At 38.9% G+C, this 27,681-nt stretch overlaps 2 protein-coding genes across 3 annotated transcripts; both read right to left on the minus strand.

Annotated features, from left to right (window-relative positions):
• Positions 1 to 316: 316 nt before the first annotated feature.
• LOC139475596 (alpha-L-fucosidase-like) lies at positions 317 to 9,951 on the minus strand. Its single transcript, XM_071258787.1, has 9 exons — positions 9,947 to 9,951; positions 8,077 to 8,565; positions 7,881 to 7,987; positions 7,381 to 7,511; positions 6,261 to 6,391; positions 3,771 to 3,871; positions 3,236 to 3,368; positions 1,413 to 1,583; positions 317 to 608 (listed from the first exon to the last, which is right to left on the minus strand). Exons 1-9 carry the CDS (start codon positions 9,949 to 9,951, stop codon positions 359 to 361), a joined length of 1,518 nt encoding a protein of 505 aa, XP_071114888.1. The 3' UTR covers positions 317 to 358.
• A 3,174-nt stretch (positions 9,952 to 13,125) lies between these two features.
• On the minus strand, positions 13,126 to 20,856 carry LOC139473587 (alpha-L-fucosidase-like). 2 transcript variants are annotated; one of them, XM_071256247.1, is made up of 8 exons: positions 20,489 to 20,856; positions 20,029 to 20,135; positions 19,594 to 19,724; positions 18,932 to 19,065; positions 17,905 to 18,002; positions 17,069 to 17,201; positions 16,292 to 16,462; positions 13,126 to 13,560 (listed from the first exon to the last, which is right to left on the minus strand). In XM_071256247.1, exons 1-8 carry the CDS (start codon positions 20,854 to 20,856, stop codon positions 13,320 to 13,322), a joined length of 1,383 nt encoding a protein of 460 aa, XP_071112348.1. In that variant the 3' UTR covers positions 13,126 to 13,319. The 2 variants fall into 2 exon arrangements, with proteins under 2 accessions (XP_071112348.1, XP_071112347.1); XM_071256246.1 differs by lacking the exon at positions 17,069 to 17,201 and having other exon boundaries at positions 17,916 to 18,002.
• Between the last annotated feature and the right edge of the window lie 6,825 nt (positions 20,857 to 27,681).

Consider the following 27,681-nt stretch of genomic DNA (forward strand, 5'->3'; position numbering starts at 1 on the left):
TTTCATTTAAGGAATTAGAAGCTTTGATAATCTTTTCTCCAAAAAGTGTGTCACATACATGGTTTTTATATGACTGCAAAGTTAACCATCAGTCTCAGTAAATGATTGTATTTATTGTATGTTTATTTTTTTTTAATTATTTAATTTTCTTCTTATACTTGCAGTGTCCATTTCATTGAATATATAAACAAACTAATAACATTATATTTTTTTATTTGCTATTAGCATCAATTATTCATTTAAGAACGTATATTCATGTGAGATAAGATTATTGTGTATTTAAATTCCCATGTCCAGCAGAGAATTCCTATAATCATCAAACAAAATGAAGCATCAACAATAAGTATCTCCCAGTAGTTTAGTTTGTGATGCCAGTGAGTTTGAAGACCCAGCCCCATTGGCATGGCATCTGGTTGACAGGAATGGCAGGAACATTAATGGTCATCCCGCCTGATGACCGCTTGTCCCAAGTGAACTGGCCCATGTAGCCAAGAAGGGTGACCGTTGTGCTAGTAGTGGGCACTGGGGCACTGAGGACAAGGTTATTCATGGTTCCAGTAGGCCAAGTGAATATGACAGCATAGACAAAGCCTTCATTCTGTGTGTACCTGAAACATAAAGAACACAAGGCATGATAATTGAGGACTATTTTGGCATACCTGATCTGCATGTTTTATAATCATGGCAAACTGTTTTACTTCATTTATGGTGATGGGAGGTGCTCAGACAAGAAAGTGTCAGACATTGTTGTAAAAACTTACAACTTTTTATTTATATCTAATAAACGTAGAGGAAAGAAGAAAATGTATTAAAAGTATGATTTTATTGTTTTTAATGCTTTCATGATCTGTGCAGCTGTTTAATCCATAAAACTTATTTCACAAAATAATGTTTGTAAGCTTTCACGAGGAAATATGAATTCTCTGCACACATTCAGCATGACATTGTCACAGAGTAATCATGTAACACTGCATCATGCAGGACTCAAGTTTCAAGTCATGGGGTATTTACTCACATGTTATTGTAGCAGGGAGTGGAGTCATCCCTCAGATGACATCCTTACCTTGTCAGCTTGCTGATGAGGTTAACCTCTTTGGTCATGTGGACAAGGCGTTTGACCTCGGATCAGCAGGTCCGTGGTTCGAATCCCATCACGGGACTCGGAAATTTTATGGCCGGTATATTATCATTCACATTAGGTATTGGTAGTTTCTTTTTGGATATGTCACATAACCTCACGACAGTGATTCACATGTCTAGCTATGTTCTGTTCACTGCTGTCTAGTACATGTATACATGATGCGTGCAAAAGGCTTAGTACTTAAATATGCACACCGTTGAGTTTTCATGATGATTTGTTTTGTGTATTTTACTCAAGTATGAAGGTCATCAGGAACTGGTATTATGCTTACCACACTCGAGGAGTGACGGTGTCGTTCTGATGTGACCAAGGTTTGCTGCCGTAGATAGCTTCTCCATTGACCTTCAGCCACTGTCCCATACCTCGCAGTCTCTCCTCATAGATCGGTGCAATCATGCCGTACTTGGTAGGACCAACATTCATAAGCATGTTGCCACCGCAGCTGTTTTAGGGGAATAAAAAGAGTACAGTAATGTTTTTAATCCATGCAATTGGGATATGATGACATGCATCAACCATGTCAGCATGGAATCTGACCACTCGATCTTATTAGTCACCTAATTTAAAAGAATGCAATGTCATGCAATTTTAGTCACTTTTATTCAGGGGTCCGGAAAATTTAAAATCCCAATCGGACATTTGCATTTAGGCCACGCCCCCTTCAAATAGCGTATTTCAGTACGACTTTTCACACACATTACAAGTTTACGTATTCATAATATGATGAATTATGAATTGTTTCAATTTAACCAATTGTTTAATTCACCGGACAATTAATAACAAATAATATCATTTTAGATTTACATGGAAAACATACGTTTGTTTCTGTTATAATAACGATCTGTTAACGTAGTGAACGGTCTAATTAATATTCATGAGTTATATTCATGAGTCTGCTCAAGTGTACGCGTTGTAACATTTGGATCGAGACTATTATCCCATATTTGGTTATCACGTGACCTCACGGGAAAAGTTTTTTTTAAACTAAAGATTTTTTTAAAAACAAGACAGATAATTTAATCACAAATACTAAAATATCGTTGATAGCAATAGTTATTTGAATACTTTTTTCATCTGTACTTAATTATTGACCATAAAAAAATTGGATATCGATCGTCCGAGAAAGCAAAATGGCGGTCAATCAAGATTCAATATACGACTAGCTACTGAAAACAATAAAATCTGCAAATCCTCATTGTATGTCAACCAAGTGAAAGTCGTTAGCCACGACTTACAAAATGATTGTCCAGACTTTGAGGGTTTGGCAGTTCGCTCGACTGATCTGCATCGGTCGACTGGCTGTCGTCACGCTTTCGCTTCTTGTCTGAGGTTTCGTATCGTAGCATTGTGAGGATAATGAGGTACATCGATGATGCAAGGTATTAATGTACAGTTGTAAACACCTTTCACTCAAATTAACAAGATGTTCTCAGTAATTAATCCTCGATTAATCAGTGTCAACTCAATTTATTGCCTATTACAGTGATTGACCGATTGGACTATCATGTAGGTACGATGTATTTAAAGCAATCAAAACAAACAAAGCTTGTCTGTGTAGTTAATCTTCATTGTGTTGCAACTGCAGACAGAAACTGCTCAGTCCTAACTGTTGATCATGTCCGGTCAAAATTTAAGAATGTCCGGACAATACTTTTTAAAATGTCCGGTAAGCAATATTTTAAAACGGACATTTGAGATTCCCAATCGGACATGTCCGGCGCATATGACGGTTTCCGGACCCCTGCTTTTATTCCTCAGAAGTAAACCAGAATTTCAAAAGTATTTTAGAAATATCTTTGAAAGCACAAGATATTTTTGAAGTCACTGGGTTTGAGAAAACAGGTAGGATTGAGATCACTGCTTTGAAGTTTATTGATCATTGAATTTTGTTTAGAAAGAAACAATGTCAGTTTTGAAACAATCGACTATATTTAACTGAAGGGTTTGATTATGGGCATCAGCTGTTTTTTTATGCAACTTACCTTAAAACCACAGCCTATAAATTGATATTTTGATATATTGATAAATTGATATTTATAGGAACACGTTCAACCCTTGTACAAATAGAGATAATGGTTATGGAATCTCATATACCTTACAGTTTCCACAAATGTTTCAATGATTTCCTCCATGGTGAGAAAGTCCTCGAGGCTGGCTTCTCGGCGAAACCCCCAGGACTTCTTGTCAATTGTCATGGCATTCTCCCACTTCTTGGGCTGAAGTACACCTGAAATTGTTCTTTATGATATCATTAGGTCAACTGTATATGGGGCACAGGTGGCCCAGTCATCTGGGTCATCTGAGTTGCGTCCCTTGGTCACGCCAGAAACCTATGGTTGTGGGGTCGAGTCCCAGTTCGCCCGATTATGTTTCTAGGTTTGTCAGCGCCATACCCGTGCTCATGGGTTTCACCAAAGTGGTAAACATCTGAGACCTGCATCACTTTGGGCTTTCCTCCCACATTAAGCTGACACGCCGCGATATAACTGGAATACCGTTAAAAGGGATATCCCAACTCACTCACTCACTCACTTAACTGTATATTCTTCATAATGTCCAGATTTGAAAAATTAGTTATGAGGAGGTGGGAATCAACTTCAAGAAGGGACACAAAAGGAGATGGGTTTACCTGGGTTGTACCTGTCTGCACATGTGTAGACTCCTCCATGATGACACAATATATTGTTGTTTCCCCAACGGTCATTTGTCACCACAGTGTCCTTGACAGGACTGCATGAAGAGAAAGATGATTTGGTTGTTTCAGGTTGTGCCAGGTGTGGTAAATGCAGTAAAGAAAGTTGATACTTTTCTGTTGACACTGAATCATTTCTACATATGCTTCTGTGATGAAACCTAAACAATGCACATCCACCCCTGTTTAACAGGGTAATTGGAATAGATCTTAAATATACCTTATAAGTGTCTCCAAAATGTTGAGTTCTTTTTATAGAGAACTCAGATCATCTTTAAATTATATGAAAATATGATGTAGGGCTGGGACGGGTACCCGGGTCGGGTGGGTACTGAGTAGGACCCGGGTGCCCACAGGACTACCCGGTCCCGTGGTTAGTCACGTGATATATTGTCTAATGACTAAAATTATCTAGAACTCTATGGTTACACTACAAGTCACTAAAGTTCGCATTTCTTTCTGACTATGAACCCATTCCTTCTGATTTTTCATATGGTTGAATAAAGATATAACTTAATTCAACTTCAGTGTATGCATGACCAGATTGTTTAATACATGTATCTAAATACGTTTTGCCAGGGCTATGCTTAAAAAGGCTCACAATCGGACATTTTGAGACATCTCCTGAGACCTGCAGTGGGTACCTAGGTAGGGTAAGGTAATAGGGGGGCTGGTACCCGGGTAGTAAATTTGGACTCATTCCAGCCATAATATGTTGTGTAATATCCTCTTGGCAGTAATAGCCCATTGATGTGCATAAGTGTGACCTGTGGTAACAATGATCATTAGGTGCTGATTCATTAAAGACAAATACTATCATGGTGTCTTGTTATCTCGAAGATGAAAAGAAAGATGATCTGCCACCTGTGTGTTTTCACGACAGACGACAAAGAACACAAAAACAAAAACCCTCCTCTGATATTTTAAAATAATGACATCCTTGCTCCAACCTGAACTGATTCTGACAGGCAAGGACATCACATGCCTTTTCAAGAAAAGACTCTTTGAAGATTATGCATCCCTTTTGATGACTAAGAGTTACCCACAGCTATGCCTATAAAAATTACTTGATCTTTAAGGAGATGTCTTTTCAGCTGAAGAGAATTTTCTCAAATGCTGACGGTGCAATATTGATTTGTCCAGTGTTCACAAAGTTCTGCAGTTTTGTTGTTGCGAAATGATTTTGAATATTAAGTGCTTAACAGAATCTGCTCTACAAGCAAATGATCTGAGTGTTAAGCTGAAGCTCACCTGACATTTTCTAAAATGGCCACAACAGTGTTAATACAAAGATTCCCCACACATGAGATATCCTCACTCTATATGAATTAAAATACACATGCATTAGTGCTTTAGAGTGCCGGTATTTTCATGTTCAGCAATGTATTGCATATACTTGGTTTTGTATGTTTCTGTTGAGCAAAAATAACCTTTTTCATGATTGGCATGTTTTAACTCTTTCAACTCTAACTCAACCAGAAGCTTTTCCTGCTGTGACGCTGAGTTCTCAGAGACTCTAAGGTGATAGATGAAGCCTACATTTATCAAGGAAATTATCTGCTTGCAAAAAATCTTCGCTACTACAAGTTACATACCAGGTTAAAAGGCCTTATCCTTCTGTATATATATGTGAAAGTTATGTTTATCGTTAAATTGTGTTCTTCTGAATGTTTTAAGCAGGTCATTGCGACTTGCGAAATGTAGAACTTTGTTGATGTATGGTGTGAGGCTGCAATCTGTGACACAGATTTCTGATGCATATATTTTGGCATTGAGCATCTTGTCCGAGTCTAAAAATTGAAGCAACGAAAGTCAGGATGTCATCTGACTTACATTACTCTTAATCACATGAAAAGCTGGAAATAATGACTTAGAATTAATTTTGACAACTTTTTGTTGATTTTATTTTTACTTATATTATTTATCTGAAGATGTTCTAGAGACATCTTTATTTTGCTCCATGACATGTTTGTGTGGATAGGTGACCCAGAAATTGTTTTTCAATAACATTGCAGGAATAGTTTATAATTTTTTTTATCTATGGATAAAATATGCTAAATTGAAATAACATACATATTTTCAGACATTGTGATAAGTGATAGATTTAATAAGTGAATGATATCACAGGTAGGTTCATAAAGTTGTATACTATTTTGACGTGAATACGGCTTGGCCTTCGGTGTTTGGGAATTCATAACGTCATGACAGGCCAACGGTGTTGAATGAGCTAAATCAGATTATACATCTGGTATCGCATTGTGAAGACACCATTGCTTAGATAATCCATGTTCCTGTCCATGTCTCAATTTTGTAGTCTTGTACTTTCAAAGATGTGGACATTTAAGAGGTCCTTTTGGATAGACAGTCAGAAAGGCAACAGGCAGTGAATGCACCATTGGTTGATGTGAGCTAAACTACAAAACTGACCTGTCGTTGTATAGCCATGCAAGGAACTGTGTGGCTTGCCAGTAGGTGTCTGGTCCATAGGAGCCATCAGACCACACAACGTCAGGCTTGTAAGTGTTGACAAGCTCAAACAACTCGGGCATTGTCTTGGTCTGAAGGAGATAACATTGACTTATTGACATTTCCAACAATGAGAACTTGTACATATATGTTAATGCTAGTTTACAACCATGATTCTATCAACTTCTGACATTGCTCTATATCATTACTAAATTTGAAAAAAAGATCTTTAGGACATGTTGGATGACCAGCAGTTAATGTTCGAGAAAATGAACTGAAAACAAGTCCTTATTTGTTTTGTTTTTCTCGTTTGAAATTGAAGTGTGGTATGTCAGGTAAGTAAAATTACTTCTGAAACCTAATGGCTGACACATATGACATCTTGTATTCATGTGTCATTGATAGCTAAACCATACGACAATGTTGGGGGTAGTATAGGTGTAGGATAAAGACCCGGATGCTTAGAAATAAGAGGAAATATTGTTCTTCAAATTTCATGGTAAGATAATAAAAACATTACATGTTCAGATGTGTGGCTATGGTGTTTATTATGACAAAATGGAAGAGGGATATAGGCTGTCCGTAGGTCCTTCAGTGTGTAGCATCACTCAACTTCTGTTTGAACATCTGTGAACTCTACATACCTATTTAGCATCCGATAATCATGGCATACCTATTGGGCATCTGCTAAATTTTGCATACCTATTGGGTATCTGCTAAATTTTGCATACCTATTGAATATCTGCTATCTTTTGGACATATATATGTTAAATTTTGCATACCTATTGGGCATCTGCTAAACTTTCTATAGCTCTTTGACATCTGCTAAACAAATTGGGTATTTATGTCAAAAGATAATAAGCAACCAACTCCATCAAGACAGTCAATCACAGTTAGGCTAAGAACTTTAAGCCACCCCTCATACATGATCCATGCAAGTAAATAAAGATGATGTCTTGGAGTGGTGTTTGTTTGTAAATTTATCAACTTATCAATGGTAATAACCTTGTGTATTTGTAGGCGTGTACATCACTCACATTATGAAAGCAAACGGATAATAATTACACAGGAATTGTCTTACTAGCACAAAGTCCTGAGTTGTGAAGTTGTTGGCAGCATCCTTCAGATAGAGAGGGTGGAACCATTCAAACAGAGAGTGATACAGGCCGAAGTGGAGGTTTGTGTTGCTGCGGATAGCCTGTGCCAGCTCACCTGACAACAAATATATTTATCAGTGAATTACTTTGTTGGTTTAGTGCCACACTCAGCAATATTACAACTGAAGATGACACCTCTGTTAATAATCAAATCTGGACCAGACAATCTGGTGATATTGCCAGCAATTACCCATGCCATTTGGTTACATGTAGTCAACCAGTCACTGAGGCCGACAATCCGATCTATCATGTTGCCTTTTAGGCTTAATCCACATAGAGGGTTGACTACATGGCAGATCATTCCACTGACCAAGCACTTAGTTGTAGCCACCCCAGCACATATCATGTTGCTTGTCCCCCGCCATAATATTGCTTTAATATTGCTTAAAGCGCTGTAAAACCATACTCACTCACTCACTCTTACCAACAATATCTCTTTTCGGTCCAACCATCTGAGAGTTCCAGTTGAAGGAGACATTCGTTGGCCAGTTGCAGAAACCTTCATGATGCTTGCTTACAAATACAATGTACCTACAACAAACAATCATGGTGTTAAATGAGAGCATGGTCAGGACAGTCGTCTACTGTACTGTATAGGAATAGTAGCAATCATCTCATACTTAGCTCCAGAGTCTGCAAATAGCTCCGCCCATGTGTTTGCATCATAGAATTCAGCTGTAAAATCTTTAGCAAAATCTGCATATGTCCAGTCTGGTCTGTAGTTTTTCTTCATGAAGTCTATGTACTGAGCTTCCTTCTTCCCCTCCCAGCGTTCCCAGAACCATTCTGAACCATAACTTGGTACCGAGAACACTCCCCAGTGGATGAAGATTCCCAGTTTAGCTTCATCGTACCACAACGGAATGGGGCGGGAATCTAGGGAATCCCAGTTGGGTTCATAGCGAACTTCTGGAGTTCTTTCATTGTGTAAAGCACTTGCTCGGACAGTTACAAGGATGGTTAGGAAAATTGTACCAGCTAGAAGGGCAGCCATTTCAATAGTGGTGACTTTTGTTGCTGTTAAGATAGGACTGTGATAGTTATCATTTCTAGGTTTGTGGGTGTAATCTGGGTCAAGGTCATGATGTTGATTATTTTCAGATGATGTGCTTATGTGTAACAACCGGACAATTTATATGAGATTGCATGTTTACTATATCTGCTCACAACACACAATAAATAACATGTACAAATATATATGCTGTCTACTACATTATTTTTTAGTTTGCAATTTGAAAAATGTTTTAGTAATTTTTTTTTTAATATATTATTTTTAGTATTTTGTTCTGTGACAATTGTTAATAGTAAAAAATTTATACAAAATGTATCATGTCTGGTAAGAGTGTAAAGGAGGTGCCGTGGGAGTGAGTGTGAGTGAGTGAGTGAGTGAGTTGGGTTTAACACCACTTTTAACAGTATTCCAGTTATATCACGGCGTGTCAGCTTAATGTGGGAGGAAAGCCCGAAGTGATACAGGTCTCAGACGTTTACCACTTCGGTGAAACCCACGAGCATGGGTATGGTGCTGACAAACCTATAAACATAATTGGGGCGAACCGGGATTCGACCCCACAATCATATGTTTCTTAACACATAACCAGTGTTCCCATTTATGTGCAATTACCAGTTTTTACAGGTAAAATTAGGCTTAGACCGGTAATTCATGTAACTGTCATATGTATATAGTACCTTATTAATCTTTGTTGTTGAATATTTTGGTGATATTCATGTAAGTATATTTTTCAAACAAAGTCAGCTTGACTTTTACCATCAGGACTTCCCCATGTATAATTTAGTGCAAGGAAATAACATTTCACTTTGCTTCGAGGTAAAATATGTATTTGTAGCGACTTTGTCTTGAACCAAAGTGAAATAATAATGAAAAGAGAGAAAATTGTGACTGAACTTTGTGTGAAGGATGTGTAGACTTAACTAATGACATCATTGCATTTGTCAGCTTTGAACTTACACTGCGTTGAAAATGATGTTGAAAGAATTAAAACCAGGTATTTTTCATAAGTTTTTATATTTGTTAAAAGTTGGAACTGACATAGATTGGGGGGACTGGTAATTTTTCGAGTTGCCTGTCCACCAGGGCTGACAGTTTCAAAAGCCAGTGATAACCAATGGGATTTTATCCAATGTTTAATCTGTATAAATATGCAGCATTTGTTGGAATTTCACTTTCTTTGTACAATCTTTTTCTTCAGAAAATATGATAACACTGAAATGATGAAATCGGGAGAGTCCTGATGAGCCTTGCATAAACGATGGTCAGCTTATAGAATCGGTGCAAGTCAAATCAGGCCAGATTCATGATTTATTTTGTTACCCTGCCCGTCGCTCATCATTTAGGAGGGAATATGAGGGCTGGTGTGCTCGAATTCAGTATACTGTGTCTGAGTGGGGTATCATGTTATACTGTGGAATGGTATTTCATGCATGCATGCACATCTGAATGTAAGTGCAATAATCTTCATGTCACCTCACCTCATGATTTAGTCAGTGTTTCTACATTTTGAGTTTCTGTGTGATATGTATATTCAATGTTAAGGGGTCCCTAGAAGTTTTCTGATCCAGCATTTTAACTATTGGTCAAGCCTTGCTGACAAGGTTGACTGCTTTGATCATGTCTACATGTAGTATAGGTAATGATGGTTCTGCCGCAACCCCACTGGAACCAGATTTATATACCTATACTGCTACTACTGAGGGAATTTGTTATGCAAAAATGATGATGCGATTCAACGATCATCATGATACTAAACTAAATTGTAATGAAACTATTCTCTATTATTTTTACTCATACACACTCATGAATTCCTTACCACGAAGTATGGGCTATAGCTCGACATGCGAACCACAGATGATGACCAACTACACGGCAGTGGGCGGAGAATAGAAAATGCTAGTGAGGTGTTACTATACAGATAACGAAGCTCTTCGAGATGGACGCGCAACTTAATATACAGATTGGAAGATTCGCGCAAGCGATCTATTCATAATCTTTTACCTAAAGAACCGCACTGTGCTATCATCTGTGGGCAAACGGGTTGAAGAAAACAGCTTTTATTCTATATATTTTACAAAGTCATTATCGGGATGTTTTCGACCATATTATTATTCTGTGCCCGATTATAAGCGTTAATAAAACATACCTATCGAGAGATTGGGTAATGAATGATCCTGGGGTGCACAGAGTTGATCCGGGTGATCGTTTACAAGACCGTTTACGAGTATGTCATGAAAAATACAAAGGAGAATCAACCCTTTTCATAATGGACGACTGCAGTGCGAGTAAAGAACTTACCAAAAAGAAACATATGCTTTCATATTTAGCATTCTTCGGTCGTCATATGGAGCATAGCATTTGGGTACTTGCTCAAAAATACAACTCTGTCCTGAAAGATCTCAGAAAGTAGACCAAATGGGTAGCCCTGTTTTATTGCAAAGACCGAGATTCATTTGAGGAATGTCTACGCGTAAATGAACAAGATAAAGTCAGAAAACTGTTAGCGGAAACGAAGCACTGTAAACTATTATTAAAAACCGATCAACCAGCTTCTTATGCAATTGCTTAGCAAAATTTAGCAAAAATATAGCACCTGCTGAGAAAAAATCATAGCAACAAATAGCAAAATTTTAGCAAAATTATAGCGATAAATTGAACATTAGCGGTTATTATGTAATATTGTGGTTTGAAATCCTCATTCTTTTACAACAGTTTATTATTTCGGGCTGTATTGGAAATGCAATATTTCATTATGTTAGACTAAAATATCTCCTTAGGTATTACATTATGGAATGCGATGAACTTATCGAACATCTGCTCAAAGATGAGCCTGTAGTTACAGATCAACATACAGATAAACATAGAGAAAGACTCGCGGCTTTGGTAGCCAGTGGAAAATGTTACCAATTTTGGGGAAAATTATACCACTGAAAAAATTGATAACATGACCGATGAAGAAATTAAAAAACTAGAGTCTAGACTGGGAGCTACCATGACTAAAACAATAGGATTGGCTATCTAACAACTGTACACAGTTGTAGCTAGGACGTTTCTTCCTATCCCGGCAGAAAATCGCATGTATTTATGCGAATCTCTAGAGAAAGTTTGAAGGCCCATCCAATTGTCAATCATTGATCAATATCCTTGTGAAGGCCCATCCAATTGTCAACCATTCATGTCGTTGTGAAGGCCAATCCCATTGTTAACCATATGTGTCTTTGCGAAAGCCCATTCCACTGTCTGTTATTTATGTAATTATGAAGGCTCATCCAATGATCAAGAATTTATATATGTCATTTTGAAAGCCCTTCCCATTATAAACCATTTTTATCCCCCGCGAGGCCAGAATGGCCGAAGGGGGATTATGTCGTGGCGCCGTCAATCTGTCTGTCTGTCTGTCTGTCTGTCTGTCTGTCCGTCCTACAGAGGGTACTAAGCTTGTGAAATCAACTCCTCCTCCAGCTTTTAGAGAATATCCCTGACACTCTACACACAAGATGTCGACATGTTGATGATACGCATATTGCAGTCCCGTTTCATTTCGACTAATTGTGAGAGAGGTACTAAGCTTGTGAAATCAACTCCTCCTCCAGCTTTTAGAGAATATTCCTGACACCCTACACACAAGATGTCGACATGTTGATGATACGCATATCGCAGTCCCGTTTCATTTCAACTAATTTTGACAGAGTTACTGCCCCTGTTTTACGGAGCTTCATTTGCCTAATTGTGAGAGAGGTACTAAGCTTGTGAAATCAACTCCTCCTACAGTTTCCAGAGAATATTCCTGACACTCTACACACAAGATGTCGACATGTTGATGATATGCATATCGCAGTCCCGTTTCATTTCGACTAATTGTGAGAGAGGTACTAAGCTTGTGAAATCAACTCCTCCTCCAGCTTTTAGAGAATATTCCTGACACTCTACACACAAGATGTCGACATGTTGATGATACGCATATCGCAGTCCCGTTTCATTTCAACTAATTTTGACAGAGTTACTGCCCCTGTTTTACGGAGCTTCATTTGCCTAATTTTGAGAGAGGTTACTAAGCTTGTGAAATCAACTCCTCCTCCAGCTTTTAGAGAATATCCCTGACACGCTACACACAAGATGTCATCATGTTGATGATACGCATATTGCAGTCCTGTTTCATTTCAACAAATTTTGCTTCATGAAATCTACTCCTCCTCCAGTTTCCAGAGAATATCACAATATCTAACTATAACCATAACTATAGTTAGATTCCTTGTATAAGGCTTTTGTGGGTGAGCTAAATCCTCATGGCATTAGCATTCAGACTGGATTACTCCCAACAAAATGTTCTGCGCAATTTGTTTCAAATGCAGTGCCATCTACTGTTGTTATTTCATAAAATACAAAGGAAATATTAACTCATTAAAAAAATTCATGCAGGGGATGTTGTGCTCTCAGAGCACTCTTGTTGTCATTGAAATGGATTATCTCATTGTCAACCAATTATTTCATTGTGAAGGTCCATCCAATTATCAACCATTTGAGTCATGTAAAGACTTGTCAACCATTTGTCATTTATCATTTTAGGTTTCTAAAGATTTGATATGTGTATTATATTGAACAAAAAAACAAACAAACCAGATATAGTGGCCATAGTGTTTATATGTATGCAGTCATGATAGCATTAATTTAATGAGAACAACTTTCATTTGTTACACAGAAAATGTAACTTAAATAACATAATGTCTATATGTAAACCTATCCCATTCTGAAGGTTCATCCCATTAATTGTCAACCAATTATATCATTGTAAATGCCCATCCCATTCTCCCAAGTCAACCGTATATGTTCTTCCATAGACTTGTCTGGTTGTCAAACCATTTTTGTCAGTGCGAAGACCCATCCCCACTGACATGGCATCTCGTTGACAGTGATGGGAGGGATTGTGATACTGATTCCTTTGGGTGAAGCATGCTGCCAGGAGAAGCTTCCAGTGTACCCAACGAGGCTGACTTGTGTTCCATTAGTTGGCAAAGCTGACCCCAGGTGGAGTTGACCTGGTTGTGGCCAGTTCAGCACAATGGCGTACACGATCCCAGCTCTCTGCGTGTACCTGAAGAGAGACAAAGCAAGCAATTTAAATCTGAAAATCAAAATCAGGCTAGAAAAATCATCAGTAACATCGCATGAAAAGTTGTCATCTAAATATTCGGGTAATTTTTGTTAAAGTTTCTAAAATTTAACATTAACTTGGCTGGAAAAATGAAATTTGATGATATAAAACAAGAATCATCAGAAAGATGACATATCCCCCCGGCAACTGTATGTAAAGTAACCACAAGTAAATGTGCAATTCTGTATGTAATGAGTTGAATCTTCTTGAAGAAGCATACAATGTTAACCCACAAAAGATACACCATGGTCGCATCCATATGAAATGGAAAGTAGAACAAGTGTGTTTCTGTGGGTTTTTTTTATGCAAACAAATGACAAATTACAAGAAACAATAACTGAACAAGCATATAATCAACAAAGTCATCTATATCCCCCGCCCATTTTAACACGTTATGGTCCCAAACCAGGTAACTGACCCAACATTTCTCTTAGCCCATCTCAAAATAGCTGCAATGGAAATTCTATACTAAACATTTCTAAAACTCCTGAATATCAAATGGCACCAGTTCGGTATGTGCTTTATATATAGACATGTAATGTTTGGCAAGGAAATATTTTACAGTTTATTTGTTATACTCCATAGAGTGAACCCACCCTATATTAAAACTTAAATCCAACTTGTTGCCATGGAAACATAAATTTCTAAATAGCAAAAGGCACAACTTCACCAACTTGAGTGATAAAAATGAAGAAGTTTAATGAAGGCGACTAAGGGGATTGGGTGGTCTGGCTCACTGACTTGGTTGATGCATGTCATCGATCCCAATTGTGTGGATCGATGCTCATTATATCAATCACTGGATTGTCTGGTCCAGACTCGATTATTTACAGACCGCCGTCATATAGCTGGAATATTGCTGAGTGCAGCGTTAAACAACCAACCAACCAATCTATCACACGCCTGGTGTGACTGTGTCTAAATAGCTGCAATGGAAATTCATTACTAAACATTTCTAAAACTCCTGAATATCAAATGGCACCAGTTCGGTATGTGCTTTAAATATAGACATGTAATGTTTGGCAAGGAAATATTTTACAGTTTATTTGTTATACTCCATAGAGTGAACCCACCCTATATTAAAACTTAAATCCAACTTGTTGCCATGGAAACATAAATTTCTAAATAGCAAAAGGCACAACTTCACCAACTTGAGTGATAAAAATGAAGACGTTTAATGAAGAAATTTTTAACGGTTTCAAAGTTCTGCTCCGGAAACAAACATCACTCACAAGCATGTCCGACATGCTTTCAAGGAAATTGGAAAATAAAAAAATTGGAAAAATTCCCAAATAGCAAAAGGCAGGCACAACTTCACCACTTAAGTGATATAAATGCAAAGTTTGATGAAGAAATATTTAACTGTTTTTGAGTTCTGCTCCGGAATCGATTCAGACAGATGGATAGACGGACATTATATGCCGGGGGGATAAAAACAAAGCAGATGACAATAAAACCGATCGCCCAAATGCATCATGGCAACAGCCTTGGAAACTGGATCCACATGAGTTCCGTGCAAATTGAAATGCACATGCGTTCCCCCATTTCTTGCCCTATAAAAATCCACCCAGATCAGATAACATTAATTCATGATTGAATTGCTACCACATGCCAAGATTGACAAGAAATCAGCGACACCATGTCCTTGCGATTGCAAGCTGGACAAACCACCCGGCATGTAGCAAATGCATTTCAAGTCCACGTAAGGACCATATACAGGCTCCAGCAATCTTACCAGACCACCCAAACTACAGATGACCGACCACGTAGTGGAAGACCAAGGGTCACCACCCGACGTCAGGTTCGTCAGATTGTGTGACAACATCTTCAAGATCACTTTGTTACTGCTGCGTAAACTGCTTGACAGACCATGGGGACACACTAGTGCGGACACCGTGCATCGATGATTGACGAGCAGAAACCTCCACTGTCACAGGCCACACCGAGGACCCATTCAGAAACCACATTATCGCCAGGACCGTCTTCAGTGGGCAACACAGCACCAGCATTGGCACCACCAGCAGTGCAGAAGATCCCTCTTCTCAGACAAGAGCCGTTACTGTATCTCAACAGCAGATGGCAGGGAGAAGGTCTGGTGACGGTGTGGGGAATGTTACTCGGATGCTTGTGTTGTTGAGAGAGACTCGTGGACTCGTGTTGTGTTTCACTTTAAGAACATTTGACACTTTAATTTCAACCTTGATGATCAGTTTTGCCAAGTTTCATCTTTTTAAATTGTCTCAAAGTATGTTTACAGTGTTTGGACAAATAAGGTTTCTCATATATCCATAGTGACATTTCTTTTGCGGTTCAGTGTATAAAGTACCTATCACACGAGACCCGTGAAGATTCCAAGGTAGAATAGGTCTTCAGCAACCCATGCTTGCCATTAAAGGTGACTGTGCTTGTCGTAAAAGGCGACTAACGGGATTGGGTGGTCTGGCTCGCTGACTTGGTTGATGCATGTCATCGATCCCAATTGTGTGGATCGATGCTCATTATATCAATCACTGGATTGTCTGGTCCAGACTCGATTATTTACAGACCGCCGTCATATAGCTGGAATATTGCTGAGTGCGGCGTTAAACAACCAACCAACCAATCTATCACACGCCTGGTGTGACTGTGTCATTCAGGGCCAGCCAAGATGTCGAATACATAAAGTACCTACCACACTCCTGGTGTGACTGTGTCATTCTGGGCCAGCCAAGGTTTGGAGGCGTAGATGGCCTCCCCATTCACCTTCAGCCATTGTCCCATCTGACGCAATCTCTCTTCATAGATCGGACTGATCGTGCCATATTTGGTTCCCCCCACATTGATCAGCAGGTTCCCTCCACAGCTGTATTTGAAAATAGGAGTATAAATGTTTTAATTGTTATGATGCATATGTGGGGCACAAGTGGCCCTTTTGATTAAACTGTGCAGAGTTGCATCCCTTAGTGATGGCAGAAACCCAGAAACTGGGTTCAAGTCCCAGTCCTGATAATTTTCTTATGTTTGGCAGCACCAACTCATCCTTGTGGGTTTCACCAAAGTGGTATCATCTACGACCCCGACCACCTTGGGGTGTATTCAGTGTTCTAGTCACTGACAATCTGTTCTTAACTCACTGATACATGTGCTTGTCATAAGAGGCGACTAACGGGATCGGGTGGTCAGGCTCGCTGACTTGGTTGATGCATGTCATCTATCCTAATTGGGTGGATCGATGCTCATGATGTCAATCGTTGGACTGTCTGTTCCAGACTCGATTGTTACCAGACAGCCGTCATATAGCTGGATTATTGCTGAGTGTGGTGTTAAACAACAAACCAACACTGACATATGGAGTTTCAGCACATTTTGTGCAGTTGTACCATTGACAGTGTGGGACAATGCTCATAATATCAACAATTTGCTCCGAATGTCACATTACGTTTATATTACTACAGTTTTAGTGTACAACCTGACAGTCTCAACCAGTATTGCTATAATCTCGTCCATGGTCAGATAGTCATCCAAGACAGCCTCGCGACGGAATGCCCACGATTCCTTGTCAATTGTCATTGAATTCTCCCACTTTCTTGGCTGAAGTACTCCTGTAGCATGTAAGAAGAATCAGCTGTAGTGTCTCATCTCAAGTGTTCATGCATACAGTCATGGTCACAACACCATTTGAAAATCAGTGAACAGACATTAGTCAGAAAAAAAGGTGATTTGATGAAATATTTTGTCTTCAGAATTTACAGAATCTATTCATCAACTGAAATTCAGTAATCAGAATCTACATACAAGGGATGCTTGTCGTAAAAGGCGACTAACGGGATCGGGTCGACAGGCTGATGGATTGATGCTCTTGATATTTATCACTGGATTGTCTGGTCTAGCCTCAATTATTTATAGACTGCCGTCATAAAGCTGGACTAATGCTGAGTGCGGCGTTAAACAACAAACAAACCAAACCAAACTAAAAACATACAAGGGCATTTGGCACTCTATTGTAAGCTTCTTTTTATTTGACTTTTCAATAGACATCATCAATGTCAGTTCCAAGTCAGGTCAGTCTTGGAAGACACCCTACTTGTTTGTATAATTTCTTCATATGAGAGGGATGGAGGGTAGTCCAGTAGTTACAGTGTTCACTCATCACACTGAAGGCCTGTTCTATTCCCCACATGGGTACAGTGTGTAAAGCCCATTCTGGGTGTCCCCCTACCATGATATATGCTGAATCATTGCTAAAAGCAATGTGAAACCATACGCACTCACTCACTCTTCTTGTTAAGTATTTTAGATTTTTACCTGGATTGTACCTGTCTGAGCATGTCCAGTATCCCCCATGATGACAGGCATCCCCTTTTCCCCATCGGTCATTGGTGACAACCGTATCCTTCACTGGGCTGCAAAGAGAAACGATTCAGGAGATTGATGTGCTAGAGCATGTTGCTGTGATGGGTTGTCTTGTCTTGTCCCAGTCATTTGTCCCAAGACTTAAGCTACCATGTGAATATATAAATATCGCTGCCTATGCTAGAAACCTAATAATGCCAAGATTATGAACATATTTTTTTATTAAAATGTACAAAGCTGGGAAATATAGTGAGGTAGAACAAACTGATGGGATTTCTGGAGGCAACTTTGTAGGAAACCTTCATAATTTTCCCATCTTATTTCTTTGCTGTTAGAATTGGTTACCTAGGAGCTTATGTAAGACAGGGCTCCACACATACACTGGCCCACTAGACCAATGCCTGAAACAAATGTAAGTAAGTACAAGGTAAGTTTTCTCAATATGCTGCAACATGGGGAAAGGGTCAGACATTGCACACTTGTGACAGTTGTCCTTGTGTCTGGGGGATGGGGGGTGAAGTTTGTGGCAGTATTGCTCCCAGACCTGGCGGGTAGCCAGGTGCGTGGAAGCTATGACCAAATTTTTAAAAATACTGATTCAACTTCGAAATTTTTATTCTACTGTTTATTTGACTTATTGACTTTTGCCATTGACTTATTACATTTCTTGGTGTGAATGTTGTCCAAACTGCAAAAATTGCTTAAAATGCAATTAAATGTTGAAAAAATTTCAGACCTCCTAGACTTTTCATTGTTTTTTCAGGAAAATGTGACCATTAAGTGCTGGTCTTCTTGTTTAGACAACCTTGAAAAGAATGGAAGAACGTAGACTTGTAGAACAGATGTGGAAGCGTATTATGATGTTTGGGCCAGATTATGAATGAAATGGTTGTCCAGGAACCCTGTTTTTTTTGTGTACATTTACACAATATCACAAGGGAAGAGGGTGACAAGTATTTCCAGGACAACCACTGTGTACCTGTCATTGTAGAGCCAGGCCAGAAACTCCTTCGATCCCCAGTAGGTGTCTGGGGCCTCCCACTCTCCATCAGACCACACAATGTCGGGTTTGTAGTTGTTCACCAGCTCATACAGCTCAGGAATAGCCTTTTCCTAAAATTGATTTTAATGGTACACCCTATAATGACAATAGGTTTAATGCTGTGGTGATGAGCTCTGCATGACAGAAACAATGAATTCAAATAATAAACCAAGTAAAAAATGCAGTGACTAAGACTTGTAGACTTTGGTCTGTTTCTTGGAAGGATCGGAATGCTCAAAATGTCAGTGTGGCGTATCCGTATCAGCTGTTGCAGCAGGATTTCTAGTATGTACTAAAGTCTTTTAGGGAGGTAAGCTTTCCCTTTCCCGAAAGAGTGAGGATGGCTTTGCAACACTGGCAATATCATGGCAGGGACAACAGAAATGGACTTCACAAATTCTACCCCACCCATCCGTGATGAACTAACCTATGAACTCATCTCTGACCAATCTACTCAGCAACCCAAATCACCAGCCAAATCACCAGCCAAGTCACCAACTGAAACCACTCATCTCATCTCCGCTGCCAATTCACTAACCCACTCTAACCTACACTTTCCCCACTGACAATCCTTAAGTGACATGTTTAGTTAAGCTGACCTTAGCAAACCTGGTGGTGGTGTAGTTGTTGGCCTTGTCCTGTAGATAGAGAGGGTTGAACCACTCAAACAAGGAATGGTACAGGCCAAGGTGAAGATCCGTCTTTGATTTCAGTGCTTGAGTTATCTCACCTATTGATAACATTAGGCTTCATATTTAATACTTGGCTTACTGATTATCCATTCACAAAATAAAAATTTAATTGCCAAATACATTTTTTAGGTTGAAATAAAAAAGAAATGAATTGACAAAATCATGCTGCTTGGAGTTCAAGGCTTCCTTTACTTTTTATTCCACAGTTGAGAAATGTTGTTTTGGTGAATTAGATCTAAAAAAATAAATAGGTTGGGAAAATATTAGGAACTAGAATTAATTAACTGTTTACAGTTTGAAATATTGTTTATATGTTAAAATGAGTATTAATGTATATATTACCGACAAGATCTCTCTTGGGGCCAACCTGCATTGAGTTCCAGTTAAAACTGACATTAGTCGGCCAGTTGCAAAACCCTCCATGATGTTTTGTTATATACACAATGTATCTGAAAACAACATAAACTTAGGTGACATGGGATTCTTGTTTGAATAACAAAAAGAGTTGAAGGTTAAACTTTGAAAGACAGTGCTGCAGCAGCCATTACTACCAGGCATGTTTTCATTTAGAATCATTGGACAACTTGAAATGATTAGTTCTAGGAATGCTACATGAAAAATATACTTAAGGTGAAACATTTTTCTTGACTGTCTTGTGTGTATTGGAAGCCTTTGATCACATATAGTCTACATTGTCTAACATTTTATTGAATTATTTAGTAAAATTATTTGTCATGCAAATATATCCTTTTCTGTTCATTGACTCAGTTATCCTGATTGTGAGAATTTCATAATATCATACTTAGCCCCAGAAGCAGCAAACAATTCAGCCCAAGCGTCGGCATCATGAAACTCTGCTGTGAAGTCAGCAGCGAAGTCAGCATAGGTGAAGTCTGGTTTATAGTTGTCCTTCATGTACTGCACATACTTTGGACGTTTTTCCTTTTGCCAGTATTCCCAAAACCACTCGTCTCCAAAACTTGGTACTGAAAACAGTCCCAAGGACACAAAGATTCCCACTTTAGCTTCATCAAACCATGTCGGTAATGGCCTGGAATCTAGGGACTCCCATGTGGGGTCGTAGCGAGTCTCAGTCTTCTTGGTTCTTCCTGATCGTCCACATGCTTGTGTTAATGCTAGGAATATCAGGACAATTATCCTTGTGTCCATTGTGGATGGAGGACAGGTGTGTTGTGATCCTGCTTCAATGTTGATGATAACCTAATGCAACCTCGGTGGAGGGTCGACAGCTGATTACATTTGGTGTCTAAATGTTCAAGGTTAAAGATAGGCTAGATGATGATGAACTTACTTGCCACGTTTCTGTTGTGTCTGTCTTTTAATAACCTTCATTTGATCTTTGTATTTTTCCAATGGCCTAAGATTTTCTCAAAAGACATTTGTGCTCTGAAACTTGTGGACAAATGAAGATGAAATGAGTAATGTTTCTTCCTACAATGAGATTGCAATTTGTTCAAATTAATTTGAATATCTGATATCAAGTTTCTTAGAATTAAAACATATTCTTACAGTGTTGGCTGAAGAGTGCGTTTTTGCGTCTTGGACGCACAAATATGAGTCTGAGTGCACCTGCGTAACATGTGTGGGTCTCGTGGACGCAGTGACTGGACCATTTTTAATTTCATATCAAATGGCCACTGTTATTGTAAATCAAAGCCGTACGTCTTTGCGTAAAGGTATTTATTCCCAAACAAGACAGCGAAGTATGTTGATTAACGCTTCCGTTTGCTAAATCAAACCAGTTTCAATATTCTCTCCCTTCTTACGACATATACCCAAACTGGGATCAATTTCGGGTTTTGCATGTATTAATGTTCGCTATAGTCCAAGTTTTGCTTCAGCCAGTCATGTGCCGCAAACGTCACGACCTCGTGTCAAACTAAAAATAGCCAGGCACATCAAGGGTATATACTTCAGAACGTGGTAACAGTGACCCGCGAGATCAAGTGACCATGTAGGATGGTGCGCTATATTATCGCGATAGTTAATTTATAATGGATCGTAATGGGGTACTCTTTAGAATTATTAAATATGTGATATGCAAAATGTTTGTTGTTCTTTGTTTAACTTTTATGACACATAAATTAGGATTGATCGATGCTGATTTTCTTTACAGAGTTCGGTAAACAAAGTACCTGTCACCGCAGTAACGCTTAGTGGATTATGTGGCTAACATCACTTTCTGTTTTGTATTTTGCATAATCAGTATGCATACAACAGAGGTTGGGTCAAGGGACTTCGTCTGAACAAATGGGTTCTTTTCTAATCAATTTTGAATGGAGGTAGGGGTAATTCCAATTCAAAAACATCCCAGAAACAATCATAAAAAAATTAACGTGTGTATATTTGCATTTAGCCGTGACATACCGCAATGGGTTCTGTATTTGATCATGCGATTAAATATATCGTGCTTAGATTTGTATAAGTAAACAGTCGACAGGGTGTGTGGATTACGAGATTTATCGATACCACGATACTGTATATGATAATGAACAAATGCGAACACTTGAATGTAAGCATTGTTTTTATATGGCAGACTCTGAATATTTAGTTATTCTACAACAGACTTATCCAGCTGTTAATAATTCATTCTTTGGTGAGTTATATTAAGAATTGCAAAACACATTTTGCCAGAACAGTTATCAGTGTAACTGACATGTTTAAACATTTGTAGTACCTGAAACATGTTGACTAGATTGATCAAGGAAATGCTGGATCCTGAATACACTCTTTCTAAAAAAAATGTTTCAAAAATATCACAGAAGTCGATGCAAGGTCTCAAAGGGTGACATGTGTAAGTGACCAACCATTTACAGAAGAACTTTTATCATTAACAGACAAAATGTTAGCTAAATAACACAAACGTCTTTTTGGACTCATCCCATTGACAACCATTTCATGGTTAATTCCATTCCATAAATTGTCAACCATTCATGCTTTGTGGTGGTCATCCCATAAAGTCAGGGAGAGTTAAAAACCATGACAACATTTTCAAATAGGAATTATCTGCTCTTGCATAACCTTCATTGTATTTTTATGATGAGAATTACTTACATTTACATAGGTGATGGACAGTGCTAGGTAGTTAACAGCAGCCAAATATTTGTAAGATAACTGAGGACATCTTGGACATTTTCTATCCTACACTGAATTACACACAGGCAGCCCTTTGGAGAAAGCTAGTAGATTTCAGTATCAAAACGGGATGGTTAAGGAAATAAGAAGCAGTTTTCCTGTGGGCAAAATGACACATTAAGTTGACCATTAAAAATCTCAATCTGTGGGCTATCTCAATCTTAGACCAAAGTAGCAAGTTGACAGACCCGTGAAGATTCCGGGGTAGAATAGCAACCTTCAGCAACCCATGCTTGCCGTAAAAGGTGACTATGCTTGTCGTAAAAGGCGACTAACAGGATCGGGTGGTCAGGCTCGATGATGGTCATCGTATCCCAATGCATTGATCGATGCTCATGATATGAATCACTGGATTGTCTGGTCCAGACTTGGTTATTTACTGACAGCAGTCATATAGCTGGAATAATGCTGAGTGCGGTGTTAAACAACAAACCAACCAACCAACAAGTTGACAAAGCAAGGAATTTAAACCTGTAAAATCAAGCATAATTACTTTCACAATAAAGTTGAAAGAGGATTCTGTTCAGGGAGATTTTAACCATGACAAAATTTGCAAATATGAATTATGTGCACTTACATGTATCACCTACATTGTTATTATATGATAAGAATTACTTACGTTTACATAGGTGATGCTCAGAGTTTACTAGTTTACAGCAGACAAATACTTGTGAGATAACTAAAGGCATCTTGGCCATTTTCTTTGCTGCACACCAGTTGCCCTTTGGATACAGCTAGTACATTACTGTATCAAAACAGGATTGTCAAGGAATCAAGACTCTTCATAGTTGCCATTATAAACACTCCATGCATTTAGTTGTTCGCGGTAGAGAAAAGATGTAGTTGAAACATCCATCGAACTAAACAAATTGATAATAGTTGCCAGGCAGTAATATGCCCTTTATCCACTGTTTACTGTGAAAAGATCAGTAGTATTCACCAAAAAAACAGATTGTAATGCAATACGCTTATGAAGGGGCGGTGGGGTAGCCTAGTGGTAAAAGCGTTCACTCGTCACGCTGAAGACCCGGGTTCGATTCCTGGCATAGGTACAACGTGTGAAGCCCATTTCTGGTGTCCCCCGCCTTGATAATGCTGGACTATTGCTAAGAGCGGCGTAAAAACATTATGACTCACTCACTCACTCACTCACTATTACTGGGTGCAGATATGAAGATTACAGATTGGTCAGGAAGCTGGTCAGGGGGTGCTTGATATGGCAAATGCAGTATCAAAACAGGATTATCAAGGAATCAAGATACAGTTTTTACTGTGGATTCTGTGGGCAATATGGCATGCTGAATTTAGAAACACCTTGGCTTAGTCATCTTTGTGGCTTGACTGTTCTTAGTCTGTGTCACAGTATGGCATTTGTAATGGTCTTACTGATTAACTCACTTTTTTTACGTTTCCATGGCGACAAGATGGACTTAGGTTCCAAACTCTTCTTTTTTTTACAATTTCCATGACAAGTTCTACCTGGGTTAAAAAAGGTTAGGGTTTGTTTAGATTTAATAATGTCATAAATTCTGCAACAGGGGTGGAGGATTTACTATGTTAGTGGCAAACTCTTGTTGTACTCATATCTGGACATGTTCTTGAAATCTTGGTTAAAGGTCATGATGATGATTTATTACATCTGTGCATGATGTGGTGTAGTGGTTGACCTTGTTCTGTAGCTCGAGATATCTGCCCATGACACACAATTTAGTGACATGAACGATTATATATCCTGACAACTGCATCTTTTTGTTACAAATCTATTTTCAATTATTGTTTTAGTTATAATATTATAATTAAAGTTTCATTGTGTTCATAGTAATTCCTGCATTCTGAGTAGCTGCATTGTTCATATATTATTGCATTCATTTCCCAATGAATGTAAACAATTAAATCCCATTATTATAGCTGAGGAAGTCCCTTTCTGCTCACGTCTATCGTCATGCTCAAGACTTTTTATTGAAATTCATGCATATTAATTGTCCAAACTACCCTTTGAAGCCAAAGGCTGAAAAGGAATGAAACAGCCAATTTGCAGGCCCACTCATCTGTTTTTTCCCTCAAATTTCATGTCTTTGGGTTTCATTTCTAAATCTAATTTTCCAACTGTGTCTTCACATTCTCAGGGAACTAATGTTTGAATCTTCAGTTACTGACCATTTCCTTTGAAACAGCAGCGTTCTCCCTGACGTTTTTGTTCCGGTTTGTTTCACTCTGTTGGAGTTGTTCTCGCCTCCTTAATTGTTAAAGGGTTATTCCCTCTCCCCAGGGCATGGTCTGTCTATGAATACCGAGTGAAAGTGTTTTTCCATACTTATAAACCCAAAAAAACAAACTCAAAACAAGATTTATCAACATTTTTATGTTTCGAACATACTTTCCATGAACCTTAGGAAACGCGCGTAAAATATCTGTTGATGGCGTACGGATCTTGAAAAGGACATTCTAAAAACTAGTGAGGCTTATTAACACCTCTATAGCCTCGTGGTACACTCACTGGTCTACAGATATGAAGGTTGCGAGTTCGATCCTCGGGAATATAAAGAAAACATTTGTCATTTGATTTTACATTCATTACATGTTACAATCTGAATGGAAGTTATATTAATAAAATACCCAGGAAATTATATTAAATCCCTGGGATATTATAATATAAAATCCCAGGGATATTACAACATCCCTGTTTATGAGATTTAACCCCACTGTAAAGTAAAATTTACCTCACAATAGGTTTTAATGCCTATAGAAAGAAGTCTCTTACTTAATAGCGATCCCAATGAATAGGTTTATAAGCTAATACCTTGATCTTTGTAGATTATAAAGGAACATTCCTTGGGAAGTCATTCAATGTTATGTTCAATCAGGTTTAATAAAGCATTTTTTCTATACTTCTAATTTATCGCTGATTTGAAACACAGGTTTCAAGTTATTCTGCAAGCTACCTAATCATTAAATAGTTTGCGATGTTCAATGAAGGCAGCATGTTGTTTCAAATATTTGATTTTTACTATATCCCTTTCCTCGACTGAACTTGTGATTTACAGAGCCTATGACTCCTCTATTCTGTTATCATTTATTAACAATTTTCATTAAAAGGCTAACAGCCAGCACCGACATTTCTGTACTTGAATTCTTTCTTGTAGAGGTTCAGGTCAATCTTGTTTGACACAGTATAAGGATCTATTCTGAAACGTCACTCTTACAGTATAAAACAGAAGATGTTATCCATAAATTGTGTGTCATTCTCAATGTAGACAAGCAAAACATAACCAGTGGGATTTTATCCAATGTCTCCAATATGATTAATAGCATCATTTCTTCACACCTTGCTGATGGGGTTAACCTCCTTGGTCATGTCTACCAGGGTGACATGTGTAGCAGGGTGTGGTGTCAGCCCATGACTTTCTGATGGGGTTAACCTCCTTGGTGATGTCTACCAGGGTGACATGTGTAGCAGGGTGTGGTGTCAGCCCACAACCTGCTGATGGGGTTAACCTCCTTGGTGATGTCTACCAGGGTGACATGTGTAGCAGGGTGTGGTGTCAGCCCATGCCTTGCTGATGGGGTTAACCTCCTTGGTCATGTCTACCAGGGTGACATGTGTAGCAGGGTGTGGTGTCAGCCCATGCCTTGCTGATGGGGTTAACCTCCTTGGTGATGTCTACCAGGGTGACATGTGTAGCAGGGTGTGGTGTCTGCTAATTTGTTGCTGATGGGGTTAACCTCCTTGGTGATGTCTACCAGGGTGACATGTGTAGCAGGGTGTGATGTCAGCCCACGCCTTGCTGATGGGGTTAGCCTCCTTGGTGATGTCTACCAGGGTGACATGTGTAGCAGGGTATGGTGTCAGCCCATGCTTTGCTGATGGGGTTAACCTCCTTGGTCATGTCTACCAGGGTGACATGTGTAGCAGGGTGTGGTGTCAGCCCATGCTTTGCTGATGGGGTTAACCTCCTTGGTGATGTCTACCAGGGTGACATGTGTAGCAGGGTGTGGTGTCAGCCCACGACTTGCTGATGGGGTTGACATCCTTGGTCATGTCTACAAGGTATCTGAGGGTGACATGTGTAGCAGGGTGTGATGTCTGCCCATATGTTGCTGATGGGGTTAACCTCCTTGGTGATGTCTTTTACGTATCTGAGGGTGACAGGTGTAGCAGGGTGTGGTGTCAAGCCATGCCTTGCTGATGGGGTTAACCTCCATGATCATGTCTTTCATGTATCTGAGGGTGACAGGTGTAGCAGGGTGTGATGTCAGCCCATGCCTTGCTGATGGGGTTAACCTCCTTGGTCATGTCTACAAGGTATCTAAGGGTGACATGTTTAGCAGGGTGTGATGTCAGCCCATGCCTTGCTGTTGGGGTTAACCTACAAGATGTCATCCCATCACATGACTAGTAAGTTTTATTTCTGCTGCACATGCATGTCAACAATGTGTAGTAATATTTATCACACTCATCATGTGATTTGCATCAGGCATGTTTAGTGTCATATGGCACACCCACCCTTGATCCTTGAGTTAACACCGTGTACACTGAAGGGAGGTAGCCCCTGCACTTAAATCCATTTCATGTGTAGTAAGTATATCATGTTAAACAAACAAACAGATCAGATAAAGTGATCATTATGTGTCTATATATGCAGTCAAGGTAGCATTTATTTTATTGTCAAAACAACTTTCATGTGTAATACAAAAATGTAAGTTTAATAACTTACATGCCTTTTTAGACCCATCCCAGTGTCAACCATTGATTGTTAAGGCAAATCTCATTAATTGTCAACCATTTATATATGGTTTACTCTCACTTTGCCAGCAGGCTTGTACGGTCCAGTGACTTGC

Source organism: Haliotis cracherodii, unplaced genomic scaffold (genome assembly GCF_022045235.1).
Source record: "Haliotis cracherodii isolate W230 unplaced genomic scaffold, xgHalCrac1.p SCAF_3, whole genome shotgun sequence".
Classification (NCBI taxonomy): domain Eukaryota; kingdom Metazoa; phylum Mollusca; class Gastropoda; order Lepetellida; family Haliotidae; genus Haliotis; species Haliotis cracherodii.

Excerpts from the sequence above, each read along its gene's own strand:
- LOC139475596 (XM_071258787.1), bottom strand. Across the intron at positions 7,512-7,880 it reads ACCGAAAAGAGATATTGTTG|GTGAGCTGGCACAGGCTATC; the intron begins GTAAGAGTGAGT and ends ATTTGTTGTCAG. Across the intron at positions 3,872-6,260 it reads GCATGGCTATACAACGACAG|TCCTGTCAAGGACACTGTGG; the intron begins GTCAGTTTTGTA and ends CTCTTCATGCAG.
- LOC139473587 (XM_071256247.1), bottom strand. The coding sequence starts at position 20,856 with ATGGACACAAGGATAATTGTCCTGATATTCCTAGCATTAACACAAGCA. Across the intron at positions 19,725-20,028 it reads CCCCAAGAGAGATCTTGTCG|GTGAGATAACTCAAGCACTG; the intron begins GTAATATATACA and ends TGTTATCAATAG. Across the intron at positions 17,202-17,904 it reads CTCAGACAGGTACAATCCAG|GAGTACTTCAGCCAAGAAAG; the intron begins GTAAAAATCTAA and ends TACATGCTACAG.